This window comes from Rhinolophus ferrumequinum, chromosome 13 (assembly GCF_004115265.2).
Source record: "Rhinolophus ferrumequinum isolate MPI-CBG mRhiFer1 chromosome 13, mRhiFer1_v1.p, whole genome shotgun sequence".
Lineage (NCBI taxonomy): Eukaryota > Metazoa > Chordata > Mammalia > Chiroptera > Rhinolophidae > Rhinolophus > Rhinolophus ferrumequinum.
Window position 1 is genome coordinate 39,964,611 of NC_046296.1, and position 17,962 is coordinate 39,982,572.

Sequence of the window (17,962 nt, forward strand, 5' to 3'; positions counted from 1 at the left end):
CTTTCAGTCTACTTAGAATTAATATTATACCATCTCACAACCTTCCATTCTTTGTGTGATTGTTTTTGTAAATATAAATCCCAAAGTACGGTGCTATAATTTTTGCTTTAAATGGTTGTGTCTTTTAAGTAAACTTAGAACACACACATATACACATACATTTACACGATTTTACATTTATCTACATACTTACCATCTGGTGTCAATGTTCTTTAACCTGAAGAATTCCCTTTACCTACATTTTTTTGTAGTGTAGGTCTGCTAGCGGTGAGTTCTCATTTACCTGAAAATGCCTTTATTTTTCTTCACATTTGAAAGATACAAAATTTTAGATTGACAGATATTTAAGTTTCTATTTTATTTTTGCTTTTTAATGCAGCACTGTTTGGGTTTTTTTAAAGATTTTATTGGGGGAAGGGGAACAGGACTTTATTGGGGAACAGTGTGTACTTCCAGGCCTTTTTTTCCAAGTCAAGTTGTTGTCCTTTCAATCTTTGTTGTGGAGGGTGCCGTTTAGCTTCAAGTTGTTTTCCTTTCAGTCTTAGTTGTGGAGGGCGCAGCTCAGCTCCAGGTCCAGTTGCCGTTGCTAGTTGCTGGGGGCACAGCCCACCATCCCTTGCGGGAGTCGAAGCAGCAACCTTGTGGTTGAGATTGTGGTTGAGAGGATGCGCTCCAACCAACTGAGCCATCGGGGAGGCAGCTCAGCTCAAGGTGCCGTGTTCAATCTTAGTTGCAAGGGGCGGAGCCCACCATCCCTTGCCGGAGTCGAGGAATTGAACTGGCAACCTTGTGGTTGAGAGCCTACTGGCCATGTGGGAATCGAACCGGCAGCCTTCGAAGTTAGGAGCACGGAGCTCTAACCACCTGAGCCACAGGGCTGGCCCAGTGCAGCACTTTAAAGATGTCATTTCATTGCCTCCTGATCTGTGTTGTTTCTGATAAGAATTAGCCATTTTTCCACAGTGTTGTTCTCCCATACGAAATGTGTCCTTTCTGCTACTTTCACAATTTTCTCTTTGTCTTTTTTTCCCAACAGTTTGACTGTAATAATATTCCTAGGTGTGGTTTTCTTTGTGTTTGTCCTTGGACTTCATTGAGCTTTTTGTGTCTGCACATTCTATTTTTTTAAATATTTGGGAAATTTTGTTCGTTACTTCTTTGAATGTTTATCTACCTTATTCTCCCTTCTCCAGTTACACATATTTAGATATTTCAGTATTATCCTGCACGTCACTAAGGCTCTGATTTTTTTTCCTCTTTTTGTTTTATCTCTATTCTTCAGATAGGATAATTCCTGTTGATCTCTCTTCATGTTCACCCACCCTGTCTTCTGCTCATTTCCCATCTGCTATTAAACCTGTCCAGTAAAATTTTCACGTTAGATACTAAATTCTCAGGTACGGAATTCCCCTTTTTTAAAAAAAATTGTCCCTTTTCCGTTTCTCTGCTATTTCCCATCTTTTTATTTATGACCATATTTTCCTTTAAGTGTTGCAGCTGCTTTAAATTTCTTACCAGCTATTTTCAACGTCTGGGTTATCTGTAGTTGGTTTCTATTGACTATTCTCAGCCGCCACTCTGTTATGGGTCAGACTTGCATGCTTTTTTATGTTTCTGGTTATTTTTTATTGTATGGTGTACATTGTGGATGTTAGGTTATTGAGAGCACAACTTTTGTTGTCTTCTTCTATTTTAGTTTTATATTGTTTATTTTTTTTTTCCAAGGAGGGCACAGCTCACAGTGGCCCATGTGGGGATCGAACCAGCAACCTTGGTGTTAATTAGCACCACGCTCTAACCAACTGAGTTAACCGGCCACCCCTGTTGTCTTTTAAAGAGTGTTGGATTCTGTTCTATCAGTTAATTTACTGTCAGACTGAATCTTGTTATGATTGTTGTTGTTGTTTTTTAAATACACTTTAAACTTTTTTTTAATTTTGTTTCTAGAACAGTTTTTAGGTTCATAATAATATTGAGTAGAAGGAGAGCTCCGTATCCCTCTTCCCCCACGTACGTACAATCTTCCTCACTGTTAACATCCCACCTCAGAGGGGTCATTTATTACAGTCAGTGAACCTACACTGACACATCATCATCACCCAAAGTCCATAGTTTATATTAAGCTTCACCCTCCATGTTGTACATTCTGTGGGTTTTGACAAATGTATGGTGGCATGTGTCTACCATTAGAGTACCATACAGAACAGTTTTACTACCGTAAAAACATCCTGTACTGTGATTTCTCTTTCCTTCTTCTCTAACCCCTGGCAAACACTGATCTTTTTATTGTCTACATAGTTTTGCCTTTTCCAGAACGTGATAGAGTTGGAATCCTACAGTATGCAGCCTATTTAGGTTGACTACTTTCACATAGTGTTATAATATACATTTAAGGTTTCTCCATGTCTTTTCATGGCTTGATAGCACGTTTCTGTTTTAGCCTAAATAATAATTTCTTTCGTGGATGTACCACTCACCTACTGAATAATATCTTGGTTGCTTCTAAATTTTGTCTATTATGAATGAAGCTGCTTCTGTCTTCTGGAAAAGATTGTATAGAATTGGCATAATTTCTTCCTTAAGTGTTTGATAGATTACATCAGTGAACCCATCTGAATAAGGATTGTTTTATAAACTTTGTCAGGATGGGTATAGAGTAGCCCTTACTCTAGGACTAGAATAGCCCCACTTCTAAGGTCTGGACTTTCTGGAGTACTGACGGGGTATCTGGGTGTTCATTGAGGTCTCCCCACTGTGGTAGACCACCCCATGTCTTCCAGTTCGGTGCAATTTCAGGAATCTCTGTATAGTCCAAAACTTCCAGGCAGCTGTTTTCTGCCTGGTCATGTAGAGTCTTGTTCTAGTGCCATGAATATATGCAGCTTAGTATTTAGCTAAATCCTTAAACGGTTTCATACAAATTTCTAGAGTTCTCTTCAAAGCTCCATTCTCTCTGGTATCCTACTCTTAAAATTCCAGTCATTTCAGCAGTCCTGAACTCCAGCCTTGACTTCCCCAGCTCAGTAAGACTGCTATGCTCTGCTTGTGCCACCTCCCTGTGCCTCAGTCTATAAAGTGTCCTCAGACAGAGATTGTGGGCAATTGTGGGGCTCACCTTATTCCCCTCTCTCTGGAGTCATAGCCCTGCACTGCCTGTTGTCTAACATCTAAAATTAGTTGCCAAAGATATTTTGCCTAGTTTTATAGTTGTTTGTGATGAGAAAAGTACCCTGGTGCCAATTACTCCATCATAGCTAAAAGGAGAATTCTTATTTGTTTCTTTCAAAACTGTCTTTGATCACATGTTAAGGTGCACATATGCAGGCCAAGACTTCATGAAGCCTAGCACAGAAAAGCTGCTGGAGCTGGTGGTCTGATGGAGATTCCAGAGGTTATACAGTGTCCCGTGAGCATAAGAGTTCTGGCTACCCTGAGGGGAGACCTCAGTGAACAGCTGTAGGCATTCAGAAGACCCCCCGAAGATCCCTGCCTGAGGAGTAGGGCTACTCTAACCCTGGAATCGGGGTGAAAGGTTCAATATTTCCTTGAATTCAAAAAAAATTAGTTTGCATTTGGCTGGTGCAGAACCAAGGACAGTCATTGTCCCAGGGATCTTTCCGTCATGTTGGCTTAAATAAATATGATTTCAGTTAAATAGCATAAGTTAATGCAAACTAAGTGCTTAAATACTGAGTTAGCAATAAAGAAGTCTTCAGCATACCTTCCATATGCTTTATTTGAGGAGGAGAATTTACAGGGGAATCTCTTTGTGTGTTGTTTTTTTCCCTCTTATAACCACTGGCCATACTTTATGTCTCCAGATCTGGAAAAATCCTTCCAGTGCTGAAGGACTAATGCCCTTTGCCATCTTAATCCCAGAGCCCCACAGGTACAATGAGTTGCTCATTGTATAGTTTATTCATTTAAAAAATAAAAATATTCTGCTAGTGTTAAAAATATTTGTTTTTAAAAGAATGTGCTTATGAAGAAATACTTAGAATTTTTTTCAAGAGTATTTGACCCATTACATGTAAATATCTATGATCCAGTAGAGCTACAACATGAAAGTTTTTAAAAAGTGAAGTATGATGCTTCTATGGTGCTGAATGTTGTTTTAGTCCTTAAAGGGAACAGCTAAAGACTTCTCGTACACTGGGTTTGAAGAATTGGAAGAAGAACTACCCTTCAGCACACATGTTCTGTTTTCCCAAATGTTCTCCATTCTTCTGTCATTCTGTCTTTCATGAGTCATTGCACACACACTCTCATGGATGACTCTTAAACTGTCACATATCTGTCAAGGAAAAGTAGATGCAAGATGAGGACATAAACTTGCTTTATTTGAAATTGGCTTTCCCTGTAAAGCTTTTTTGCATCTTTAGTTTCTAACTGCGTGTTGTATCTTGGCGATAGTAAGAGACAGGGAGGGACACCAGTAAGTGATAATTGCTCAAGAAAATACTCAAGAATATTACATCAGAAAACCACTTGGGAATTAACTTAAGTTTAAAACGGAATATGCAACGTGAAATTTTGTTGCTGTAGTCCACAGACAATGTTTCATCTGGAAGGACTTTTTAAAAATAATTGTAAGATAATTTTAGTGCTTTGGGACAAAATAAAAAAAGAGCAGTTTGGATCAGCAATTCTTCAGAAGTTTGTGGTAGAATAACAGTAAAAATGTGGATTGACCTCAAAAAAGCTGACTAGCATAAATGACTGTTTATATTCCTTTTTTAAAATCTCATAAATTTTACGTAAAAATATAATGACCCAAACAATATTTCCTTGAATTCAAAACAGACTGTTTATACAATCCAAATGACTTGCCCAAAATCTCAGAGTTAGGTAGCTTTTAAAAAATGGAACAATTCATTTTTCCTGGCATCAAGTCCTTGACAATTAGTACAGTCGGTCTTGGGGTCCTCTTGCCTCTTATACTATGACTGTCAGTAGGGTGATGTATCACATCTCAGCTTTCAGCAGATGTAAACTGAGCTTCTTGAAGACAGGTAGTGCATATGCTTTTTCCTGTACTTTCAACACCTAGCACAACTAGCACAGTGTCTGGTACATAATAGTTGCTTAGAAAATGTTTTTAGAATGACAAAATCAATGCCTCTACTTTAATGTCAAACACATTATTATGGAGACAATATAGAACTTTGTTCAGTATTCCCTCCCCTAAACATACATGAAAATTGTGTTAACTCTTCAGTGTTAACTCTTTAGTACTTTCCTAAGCAAAAAGTTGGAGAAGAATTGTAGGCAGAATCCAGGATTATAGATGACAGCAGTTCTTGCAGAAATTTTCTCACATGAGTTGAGCTGCTACTAGAGGAATTAAAGAATTTTTCAACTCCGTATGTTATCTTCAACCTTTTTTTGCAGAGTGTTTGGGTAAAATATCTGCTCTGCTTTACCTGATGCTCTTTTAATGACTTCATAATAGTACATATTGTGGCTGTTTCATAATTTATTTGTAACATTCCCCGGTGAATTTTTAGACTGCACACACACACCCCTTTGCACATATGTCTTAATAGTTCCTTAGAATAAACTCTTAATATGTGAAGATGGTACATGAAATCATATACACATTTCGAGCAATTGTTGTGAAGATTAAACAAGATAATATTATAAAGCCTTATGACAAATAGTAAAATCTTAAGGGGTTTGGTAGTATGGTTATTGTTAGTTGTTTTTATTGTCATCTTTTTGCTAGACTTTGAGCCCCTGTATAAAACGATTGCTTCAGTTAGAAAAACATCGGAGATTCCAACTCCAAGTGGCTTGAACAATAAGGAGATTTATTATTCTTTATTAAACAGTAAGGAAATATTACAAGAAGGTCAGAGGGGGCTGAGTCCCTAACTGATTAATACAGGATCTCAAGAGTATCCTGAAGAACTGGAGTTTTTCTGTGTGTGCACCTGCCGTCCTCAGGGAGACAGCTGTGTTCTCAAGCTAGTCCCAGTCACGTGATACAATGTCTACACGTCCAAAACCAGTAGTTGAACTTGCTTCGTTATTTTTTTTCTTCAGAGTTTAAATTGTTTCACTCTAAGGACATCTTATACTAACTCAGTTAAGATATTTCAGTTGCTGATAATTTGAAAACTGTTATACTCAACATTCTGAAAAATACTGAAAATTTGTAACTAAACTTGGTTGAAAGAATCAGCACTTTGCCAATAGATGATAAACTTATACTTTTTTTGATACTTTGCTTCATAGCTCTGTAAAGTTACTCTTTAAGCTCTCCATCAATCATTGGTTAGAATGGCCATCATTTATCAGAAAATCAAAAGAAATTATCAGTGAATAAAAGACATGTTCTGGCTGAGTTATGTATTCCTTTCAGATGATAGTCTCATTTGCCTGCATTATTTATTGCACTGTTCATTCCATGTTAAGGATATATACAACATGCTTGATGTGGTCTATATTCTATTTCTTTCTTCATTTTTTTATGCTGGTGGCAAGCCACCAAATTAACTTTATGACCCACTAATTGGTCACAACCCTCAATTTGCAAACCACTGGTTTTAACCAGTCATTATCATTTTCTGGATACGGGGCCAGCTTTCCCAAAGCACGCGGCCTCACAGAGATGTATGGATGCATCAAACACAGTTGGGCTTCTGTTTGGAAGGGGGAAATGGGGGTGGGAGGCTAGAGGTAGGATAGGCAACCAAGATTGTCTGCTACAGGGACTGCTTGCTACTCCTTTAGATATCTCAGGCATCTCACATGCTTTGAAGTGTGTGGAGTTGTTCATCTGGACCCTAATGGCTCTCAACCATTGCTCTTAGTTTTTCCTATTTGTTTATTAAAGTTTTGTCTCTTTCCTCAGATGGTTTTTCTTGTTGCTGTAATTGTCCTAGCCTCTATATTGTCATCCATCTCCTCCCCTCACTTTTTTTTTTAAATCCCCTTTTCATTTTGCTGCTTCTCATCTATTTCGACAAAGAAAAGACTACACCTTCTTAAAAGCTGTGACTCAAGGGTTATCAGGTTCTCAGCAAGGTCTTAGGTTTTTCTTTATAATCTTTTTCATGATTATGTTTGCTTATTAGATTTCTAAAATCACATCTATATATTTAAGCTGTGGCCTAGATAGTTACCAACTAAGTTATCTCTGAAATACAAAGGTACTCCTGTACCCTTCAGTCTTCAGAACAAAAACTGCTGTTACTAAGTGATAAGAATGTAATCACAATATCTGGGGACCCTGTTTACTATATTGTCTTCCTAAGGGTTTGAGGTTATCAGACCTTATCCTTGTTCCCTTGGATTTCTGGAAAAGAGGAGGATGCTGACCCACAGTTTCATATCTGGGAAAAACAACTAGAGAATCTTTAATTTCAGGATCGTGAATAATATCAAGTATATTATAAACTCATTTTGGTAATCTGGCTTCAATTAAGCAACAAAGATTTACTTTCAAATGCTGCCTTTCATCATTTCTAAGGCACACATTTTCTTGCATTTTAACATCTCTGGAATCAGGATGTGTCTTACAATTAATTAGTGGCGTCCTACAGTTGCAGTTGGCCCGATGGCAAATCATGGTGTAGTTTTCTGTGTAAACGTGATTGTTAATCCTGGAGACATGACTGAACTCCAAACCCTTCACTGTTTTAGTCAATAAACCACTGAACGTTAAAACATTTAAGGAACTTTAAGGTAAGAATAGGAGTTTTATTGCTGTCCAAAATCTCTTCTGTAGATACTTTCTTTTAAGATAGGACTGTTGTCAAAGCTTACAGAATGAGCATCTAAAGCTTAAAAGAAAATCCCAGAGACTATAGAATGTTTCCCTTTTCAGAAATGCTACATTACCAAGGCTCTTGATAATATAAAACACAATATTGCATGGAGAAACTTGGACATCAATGAAACTTGGACATCAATGACTCTGAGTACAGAAGTGATTCACAAGAGTTGAATACTGAGGAAATTTTAGGAATATCTTAACGAGCTTATGTTGCTTATGCTTTCTTTTTTTTATATATGCATAATACATGCTTTTAAAGCTTTCTAAATAAGTCTAAAAGAGCTCTTTTGATATTTAGAAAATAAAAATCTAATAAGAAAGCGTTGTGTCATTATGAATTAGCAATGCACTTTTTAGTGGTACTACAGGACTGGTGCTTCTTATAGGGAATACTGTCTTCAATTTGATGAAACATGAGTTTGGTTTACTGTCTACTTGAGTGTACTGCTTCCTATTAAAACTTTCTTCTCTTAAGAACTAAAGGAACACATATGCAAGTGAAGGTAACACTACAAGGCAGTGAGTGAATGATGGAGACCAGTGTGTCTCCAGGTGTGCTCCCAGAACCAGCAGCAGCAGCATTACCGGGGAACTTCAGAATACACATTCTCAGGCCACACCCCAGACCTACTGAATCAAAAACTCTGGATGTGGGGCCCAGCAACCTGTGTTTTAACAAGCTCTGCAGGAGATTTTGCTGGCAAGCTCAAGTTTGAGAACCACTGCTCTAGGCAGAATTTTGGAAAAAGGGAAAACACTGGTGCTGTTATATATAAGGGAAGGGCATGAGTAATTTAGAGAGTAAGAAAACACAGATTCCTTAAGTTCAGCTTAATTACATCTGCTAACAGTGTGTTTAAGAGAAATGAAATTTACTCTGCTGTATCTCAGCCAGTAATACAGGCACAGTAATGGAATAGTCCAGAACTTCACGTCCTTCACTTCTGAGTGATATTTGATCTTTGTCTTTTCAGCACGATGTGTCCCAGACTTTACTCAAGGCAACACTGGACAGTGTTGTAGAAGAATGTGTCAGCTTCGTGGGAGTGGATATTAACATCTGTTCAGAAGTTTTGTTAAGGTGAGACAAGAAGTCTGCGCTTGAGAAGTGCAGAATCTTGAGTTTGACTGTCCATCCTGTGCAAATTCAGTTAGAACAAGGGGACACGTGTATAAAGATGTCAAGTAGAGAAAATCTATGAGTTCATACATTGCTTAAAGGTAATCATTCAGAAGGGAAGACATCATTTAAGAAAAGAATTGTAGCAATTCACATGATCATGTTTAACACTGCAAATCTGAAGTGAAGAGCATATGGTTACCATTGAGTGCATTAGTGTCACTAATAGAATTTAAATAAGGTTAACGTGGAAAAGAGCTGTTTCCCACCACATGAGAGTAGATATTTTTCACTAGTTTAGTCTCTTGCATATTCTGTCAAAGTTGGCAGTAACCAAAAGATAAAATCTGAGGGTTCCAGGTATGGTTACCATACTTTTATCTTGATTCTGCAAGTCACAGATCAAAATCTCCATCGTACTGTAATCACATCTTATATACTCTGTCTCTTTTTCCTGGGGTTATGGAAGAGCTGCTGTTTTGTTCATAGTCTTGCATTTATTTCACAAGTTTGTTAATACAGCATGAAATTCTGGACTTCTGGAAAAGATCTGGACCTTTTGCCTTTGAAACTGGTATAGCAAAAAATGTCCCTTACATTTTAAGGTGATGTTTTTCTACCTTAGCTACAAACATTTCATAATTCCTTATATGGAATTTTATAATAGAATTAAGGTTCTATTAAATAGTAATCTTTTAATTAACACCAAGCAAACTACCTAGTGATAACAATTTTCCTATTTTTATACTATCCATGACATTCATGGATAAGTACTTTTCTATAGTTCAAGTCTTTACATTAATAAAAATAGGCCGATAAAAATACAATAGGGTAGTACAATGCAAGTGTAGCTATTGTAACTTCTGCTGCTAACTCACCTTGTAAGCTAAACAGGAATAGGCAGAATTATTACTTGATTCAGAAATAAGGAATGTGAATAGTGTAGAAATACTATGGGGAATAGTTTTCTTGCACCAATGTTAACCAATTTACCATGATCTTTATGGTTTTACTGGTTTTGTCTTGTTTTGTATTCCATTGTTTTTCTCCCCTCTTGGACAACTCTTTTCCCGTTGTCTTTTTAATTTAGTTCCCCTTTTTAAATTAACTTAGAGACATAGGACAATATGTAATTTTAATTTTTTATAATGCAAATGTTTTATATCATTGTCTTTTCAGATGAGATCTTTCGGTACTCAGAACTATTATATCTGCCACATTTCTCATTTTGTTTATTTTTTTAGGCACATTGCCGGACTCAATGCCAACCGAGCCAAAAATATTATTGAATGGCGAGAGGAGAATGGGCCCTTCATCAACCGAGAACAGCTGAAAAAAGTAAAAGGACTGGGTCCAAAGTCTTTCCAGCAGTGTGCTGGCTTCATCAGAATCAATCAGGACTATATTCGAACGTTTTGCAGGTGACTATTAAAGTACATTTTTGGTTCTGTTATCAACCTCTTACTGTTACCCATCCTTCTCACTGGCATAAATCCTAGGTGTCTACTTGTTCATTCCTTCATTCAATATGTGTTGACTGCCTAATCTTTGCTCAGCACTGAGAATACAGCAGTGAATAAATCAACAGATTTCCTGTTCTCATGGAGTTAAATGTTTATATGTGAGACAGACAATAAATTAGTAAAATAAATAGTTTCAGATGTGATAAGTGTTACAAAAATTAAAACAGAGAGATGTGGCACTGTCTAGGGGAGCAGTATAATTGCTTTACATGAGTTACTCATTGAAAAGTTATTTGAGCTGAATTTTTAATGAAATTAAGGAGCCAGCCACACAAGGATTAGAAGGAAAGCATTCCAGGCAAACAGTACGTGCTCAAGGTCCTAAGGTAGGACCAACTTTGGTGTACTCAATAAACGAAACTGAGGCGAGTGTGATTGGAGCATCACAAGTGGGGAGGACCGGTACACAGTGAGGTGACAAAAAGTACCGCTTCATAGTGACAGCTTTTCCTGTGTGTAGTTGGGCTTCCCCACTCCCTCCTCACTGAAAACTGACCAAAGCATTATTATGAGTTGTGTAGATTAAGAGCTAAATTTTAGCTTTGTAATCCTGGTAGCACAAAAATAAAGAAATTAGGTAAACTTCTTAGCATTTGATAATCATGAAAGAATAGCTTTTAAGTATTTACTACTTCAGAACTACCTGGGTCTTTCATATGTATTTTTTTATTTTGATAAAATTATAATAAAGGTATCATGGACAAATAATCTTGATTCTGGAAAAGACTAATTAAAAGAAAACCACCCCACTGGATAGTAGACTATATTATAAAGCTATAATAATTAAACAGTTTGCTTTTGATGTAGAAATGAAATAGAATAGAGTCTGAAATCCACCAAAGCATAGACGGAACTTAGTTTGTGATAAAGGTGATGTTTCATATAGTGGGGGAAATTGATTAATTATCCATTAAGTGGTATTACGACAGCTGAAAGGAATTTAGTGTGTGTGGAGGAAGCTATAGTTCTACCTCATGCTCTATACCCAGATAAATTCCAGATGGATCATAGACTTAAATGGGAAAAGTGAAACTGTAAAAGTACTGGAAGAAAATATGGATAAAGGTTGCAGAACATTGAAGTGATGGAAGTTCTTCCTAAATAGACCACAAAACCCAGAAGCCAGAATGAAAAAAAAGAAAAATTGAGGACAAAATAATCCCATGTCTTTTGGTTTATGTTTTTTGAACAGTTGGTTAGAAAATTCACAGTATAAGAAAAGAATAAAATGAAAATAAAGGGGACCTCAACTTCTCACTTCAAAATAGTTGCTTATATATTGCTTCCTAAAAATAAATTTATATCAGCCTGTATGTATGTGTTTATTATGTTTAAATGCTTACTGAAGGGCTCATGCTATACAACTATTTGAAATTTGCTTTATTTGTTTCAGTAATATATCTTGGATCTTTTTCCAAATATTACATGTAGATTTACATCATTCTTTATAATGTCTGCATAGTTTTTAATTTATGGATGGATCATAATTTAATCTAATAAGTGCCTACTGATAAACTTTGGGTTGTTTTAAAGCAGGGGTGTCCAAACTTTTTTCAACATTTTTCACCAAGGGCCATGTGCGGTAAAATACACAAACAGCCGGGCCACTCACTGGAGGTGAAGTACGTATTGCCTCACCTGGTTTATTTAAGTAAACTAAATATATTTTTGGAATTTGCTGCGGGCCAATTAACAATGGATCATGGGCCGCAGTTGGCCTGCAGGCCGCAGTTTGAACACCCCTGTTTTAAAGCCTTACATTTTTTCAACTGATAATGAAGTACTTGAAGATTCATGACTGTTACATCTTTTTGATAGATCGTACCTTTATTCAGAATGGACTATTGCTATCTCATTGAATGTTTTTTGCTTTGAAATCGATTTTGTTTGCTAGCAGTGTTTTTATATGTGTCTTTTCATAATATGCTTGGCATTTTTGTATTTTCAAACTTTCAATGGCATTTAAATTTTTATATGACTTGTAAACAAACAGGTTTAATTGTTTTACTCAATCTTACATTAGTACATTTACATTTGTTGTATTTATTGATGTGTTTGGAATTAATCTTCCATCTTATATATTTTCTCTTCATCACACTTTCTAATTCTTTTCCTTTCATTGTTTGTTGAATTTATCAGTTAACAAGTTTTCTTCTTGTTTTCCCACCTCATCCTTATCTCCCCTGAGTGATTTCATGCTGTATATCTTACTTTGATTCTTATGATTATCTTTGAAATTGATTCAGACTGATCTCTGGTGTGTCTGTCCTCCTGGAGAAGACTAGAACCGCAGGTCTCTTCCCACCTTGCTCCCTTCAACTCTATGTCCCGTGATGAGATGACCTGGGACTTTAATTTCAGACTATCCTTTTTATATATATATTTTTACATTATGCATGTGAAATTATTTAACTTAAGTTTTTATGGTTTCTGTACTTATCACTGTTTCTTGTAGCCCACATTATCATTTGTCTTGAATTCATTATTTTTACTGGAGTATATACTTAAGAAATTCTTTTCAGAGGGGATACTATATGGGTTATACTTTATTCCTTACATGTCTGAACATGGTATTAATTTGTCCCCCTATTTGAATGCTAGTTTGGCTAGGTATAGATCCTGGATCCTAGGTGTAGATCCTAGATCCAAAATCATTTTGTCTCAGAACTTTTAAGATATTGTTCCACTGTGTTTTGACATCTGTTTCTCAAAGAGAAATATGATGCCAGTCTTATTCTAGTTCCTTCTGAATAAATCTGTTTTATTTTTCTGTCTTAATTGTAAAATCATATTCTAAAGTTTCCCCACAATATTTCAGATATGAGGCTTTTTCCATTCATCCTATTTTGCACCCAGTAGGTTGTTTTGAGAACTTGTGTTTTTCTTCAGCTCTGGGAAATCATCTTCCCCTTCTCCTTCCTTCTCCTTATTTAATTATTTCCCTCTGTTTTTCTCTATCATCTTCTAGAATGCCAGTTATACAGGCTGAATCAGTTAAGAATGTTTTAGGCTTTAAGTGACAAAAAACCATATTAACAGTGTTTAAACAAATAAGTCGTAATTTCTTTGAAGTGAATGGCCAGAAATGGGTTACTGGGTTGCTATTTGCATATGGGCAGACAAATAAGCACATTTTTAATTAAAGATTCTTTTCTTTCCTACCCAACTTCCCATCCCCCCTCCATTCCACATCACTTCACCTTATTTTAAATGGTTACTGTAGTCAGCACAATGAATCTGCAGGCCCGATTCAGGGAGTTGCTGTGACAGCTCCAGCAGGTGTTGAGGTAACAAACGAGAAGCAAGGCAAGAAGAAGAGCAAAACCGCAGTGACTGCTGTACTGAAGCCAAATCCTTTGGACCAAACGTGTATTCATCCGGAATCATATGACATAGCGAAGAGGTAAGTCTGAGGCCCAAGTAAGAAATCTCCATGCTCAGAGCAAATGCCTTTGTTTTGGCATAATGGAGACTTTAAAAATATGACCATGTTTAACATGACAACATTTTTCAGAAGTTCCGCATTGCTGAGTTATGTGGCACATTATTTGATTTCATTGAGGAATGAAACCATTATTCCTGGAGCAGTCTCAAGCCAATAAACCCTGGTACTAATGGTGAAGTGTGTGTAATGGAAATTGCAGGGCACTCTCCTCTGTTTGTTTTGGAAATTAACAGGACACAAATGACTGGCACCTGGCTTAAAGCTCCTGCTTATCTAAAGATAAAGCCCTTTTGAAAGTAAACAGCCAACTCTCAGATTTCTTAGGAAGTATTTCCCTGCTTGATTATTACAATCTAAGAAATGATGTACTTTTACTGAACATACATTAACATAGAATGATATGGGAGGAGGATTTTTAGTACAAGGAAAGGTTTAATGTAAGGCATTAAAAGAAAAAACTTTTTTAATATCACATTTGATTAGTTCAGAATTTTTAATTAGTTTAAAAACAGTGACTTGCTACATAATTAAATAGCTTAAGGCTTTTAGTGAGTTACTGGACTTAAAAATAGTGAATATTTTAACTTTCATTTACTCTACAATGAGATTTTAAATATGTTTTGAGATCATTGATATTTCATTATTTTGATAAATGTAATTGGTTTCCTTCTAATGTTAAAATGTTTAAAATTATAGACTATATTACACATTATAGAGAACTTAGAAAATAAAAAGAAAGAAGTAAAATATATTCTGCCAACATTAAAACAGTGACACCTGTTTTTCTTCCAACATTTTATTACTAATTTTAAACATACAGAAAAGTTAAAAATGTTTACAGTGAATTTCTATATATCCACACCTAGATTTTATTATTAATATTGTTTCATGCGTGTTTATCCACTTGCCTATCAATCTATCAGTCCATCTTATAAATTTATGTGTTCTGTTTCATTGATCTGTATGTCAGTACTACACTATTTTATTACTGTAGCTTTATGAGGTCAGGTAGTGTAAGTTCTCCAGCTCTGTTCTTTTTAAATATTGCTCTGAATATTATAGATGATTTGCATTTTCCTATATGTTTTAGAATGAGCTTGTCAATTTCCATTAAAAAAAGAGAAAGAAAAACTTGGTGGCATTACATTGAGTCTGTCAGTGAATTTAGGACAGTTGATGTCCTCATAGCTAAATTTATTGAGTCTCGATCATGAGTTTATTATGTCTTAACATTTATATAGGTCTCCTTTCATTTCTCTCCACAATGATTTTTAGTTTCCAGTGTGCATGTCTTGCGTGTATTTTATTAAATGTATTTTGTGTTTTTAAACAGTGATGTAAATGGAATTTTTAAAATTTGTTGCTTGTACGTAAAAATACAATTGATCATTATAGTAACTTTGTGTTCTTGCTAAATTGACTTACTACCGTGTTTCCCCAAAAATAAGACCTAGCCGGACCATCAGCTCTAATGCGTCTTTTGGAGAAAAAAATTAATATAAGACCCAGTATTATATTACATTATATTTGTATTTATTATATCATATATTACACCCGGTCTTATATTACATTAAAATAAGACCGGGTCTTATATTAATTTTTGCTCCAAAAGATGCATTAGAGCTAATGGTCCGGCTAGGTCTTATTTTCTGGGAAACACTGTAGTTAGCTCTAGAGTGTGTGTAGATTCTTTAAGTTTTCCTATATAAACAATTATTAACGAAGAGATAAAAAGCTTTACTCCCTTTTTTAAAAAATTTAAATGCTTATTTCTTTTCCATGCCTTTTGCAATGGGGACCTTCAGTACTGTGCTGAACAGGAGTGGTGAGAGTGGACAACTTTGTCATGTTCTCAGTCTTTTAGTACGTGGTTCTCATTTTTTTAATATATACATTAAAACTTTGTATATATATATAAAATATATATAAATATATATTAAAAATTATATATATAATAAATATATATATGTATATAAATGTAGTCTCAGGTTATAGTAATTATATTTTTACTATTTGTTGTTTGAGAAGATGCTTATATGCACATGGATTTATAGAATTCTTGCAACTACTGATGGCTCCCTGGGTGCTAAATTAGCATTTTGTTATATGCAAACCAGTATCTTTTTTTAATGTACATTTTTGTTTCTATAATGTAACTTGAATACGGTTTGTAAGTCTTTCAATTTGCTTTCTAATATAGCACAGTTTTTTGTTTCTGCATATCCGTCTTTTTAAAAGGCTAAATAGTATTCCATCACGTGGTCGAACTGTAATTTAGTAAGAGCAGTACTAATAGAGATCCTTATGATGGATTCCTAGAAGTGAAATTACTCTGCCAAAGGATGTGAAAGTTTATGTGACTCTTGGTATACTTTGTCAAGTAACATACTGATTTATAATGCCACCAGCAATGTTCAAGCCTGAGAAATCGTGAATTTCTCCCATCAGACAGGACTTTCCTGCCAATTTTCAAATGAGTCAGTTTCTGCATGTGGAGGATCCCTACCAGTGACTTCACCCCTCTCTATGCTTCTTTTGGGAGTAGCTGTGTCTCTCAGGAGCAGGGTATTTGTGGACTGGACTGTTTCATGAGAAATTTCTTCTACATGAAGTTCAACTCCTGACCTTTCAAATCTGGAGACACAACTGGTAATTCCTCTAATTAATCTTACCATCCCCAGTATCCACTTTGGAGCTCTGATAGTCATTTCTGGCTTTCAGGTATACTTCGTGTGGACATCACTCAACATAGGTAGGTCGTGCTTTCATGTAGTGTTACATAAGTCTTCCCAGGGAAGACAAGCCATTAAGGATATGATTAGGTCATCCCGGGGTTGACTTCAGTTCTGTAAAAGTAAGTTCCATTTCAGTAAATTTCATTTTGAATTATATCAAAACCAGTAGGAACATAATGGCTTTAATGCCGTTCTACCCATATCACTCCCAGAAATACACCAAAACCTGAAGCCATTAAGTCTTTTCACTTTTGTATTTATGGTGTTTTCTCTCATATTCATATTTTAGAAAATTGAGATCATGATATTTTGTAACCTAAGTTGGTTGTTTAGTGGTTTAAAAAAAGCCTTTCTTTTTTTTTTTTTTTTTACTATTTTTCTTATTTATATTACTTTTGAAAGTCTTATTTACATGTTGGGATTCTCTATTAAATATTAAAGTGGTTTGGTGTGTGGGCTAAAATTTTTTATAGTTTGTTTACTTTTTAGATCTGCTTATAATGCTATTATGATTTTGAAATACGAATGTTTTCATTTTTATGAAGTAAACCTATTATTCTTTTTCTTGCTTTTATGCAAATTGGTCTTCTCTTAAGATCCATGACCTCTAAAATAAATTCAGCATTCCCCATATTTTTTCATATTGTTTATGGTTTCATTTTTTACTTAATGAATTTTATTGTTTATGATTTTGTTCATCACTTAGAATGTACAAAGCACTGTGGTAAGGCCTGAATATTGTAAAAATGAGTAGAGGTGATTTATGTCCTAAAGGAACCTACCAAAATAGGGAGAATAAAACTTGCAAATAACCATCATAGAGGTCAATAATTAGAAAGTGCCCTTTGTGAAGCACAGAGATTGTTCACAGGAGAAAAAGGTCATTTCCAGACAGGGGTATCTCATAAGCTTTCCTGTAGGAGGTGACATTTGGTAGGTCTTTAAGGATTTTAGCCAGTACAAATTAGGAAAGAGATGCTGAGAGGGTTAGAGAGGAAGACGTAATCTGGTCAGGTTTGGGAAGTAGTTAATAGTCAAATAAAAACAATAAACATTCATTGAGTACTTCATCTTTACCAGGTACTTTAGAATCATCATCTTGTAACCTCACAGCAGTCTTCTGAGGTTGGTACTATAATTATTTCTACTTCTTTAGGTACAGACTCTCAGATGGGTAAATTGTCTAAGATAACTCAGCTGACGGAACCAAGATTTCAACGTCTATGACATTCGAAAGCCTGACCTCTTAACTAAGTCAAAATTAAACAGCTATTTTGGAGCAGATTTAAATGTAATCATAATGGCCTTTTAGACCGAGGGTATCATAGCCTTAAAGACAGTGTGTTCACAAAAAGTGAC

At 35.5% G+C, this 17,962-nt stretch overlaps 1 protein-coding gene across 2 annotated transcripts in view; it reads left to right on the forward strand.

The window, feature by feature from the left end:
• SRBD1 (S1 RNA binding domain 1) overlaps positions 1-17,962 on the forward strand; it is a 181,313-nt gene that overhangs the window by 145,582 nt on the left and 17,769 nt on the right. For both annotated transcript variants that reach the window (XM_033125419.1, XM_033125420.1), the window contains exons 17-19: positions 8,755-8,861; positions 10,145-10,321; positions 13,647-13,826. In XM_033125419.1, the coding sequence (XP_032981310.1) occupies positions 8,755-8,861; positions 10,145-10,321; positions 13,647-13,826 (464 nt within the window). The remainder of the gene's footprint in view (positions 1-8,754; positions 8,862-10,144; positions 10,322-13,646; positions 13,827-17,962) is intronic.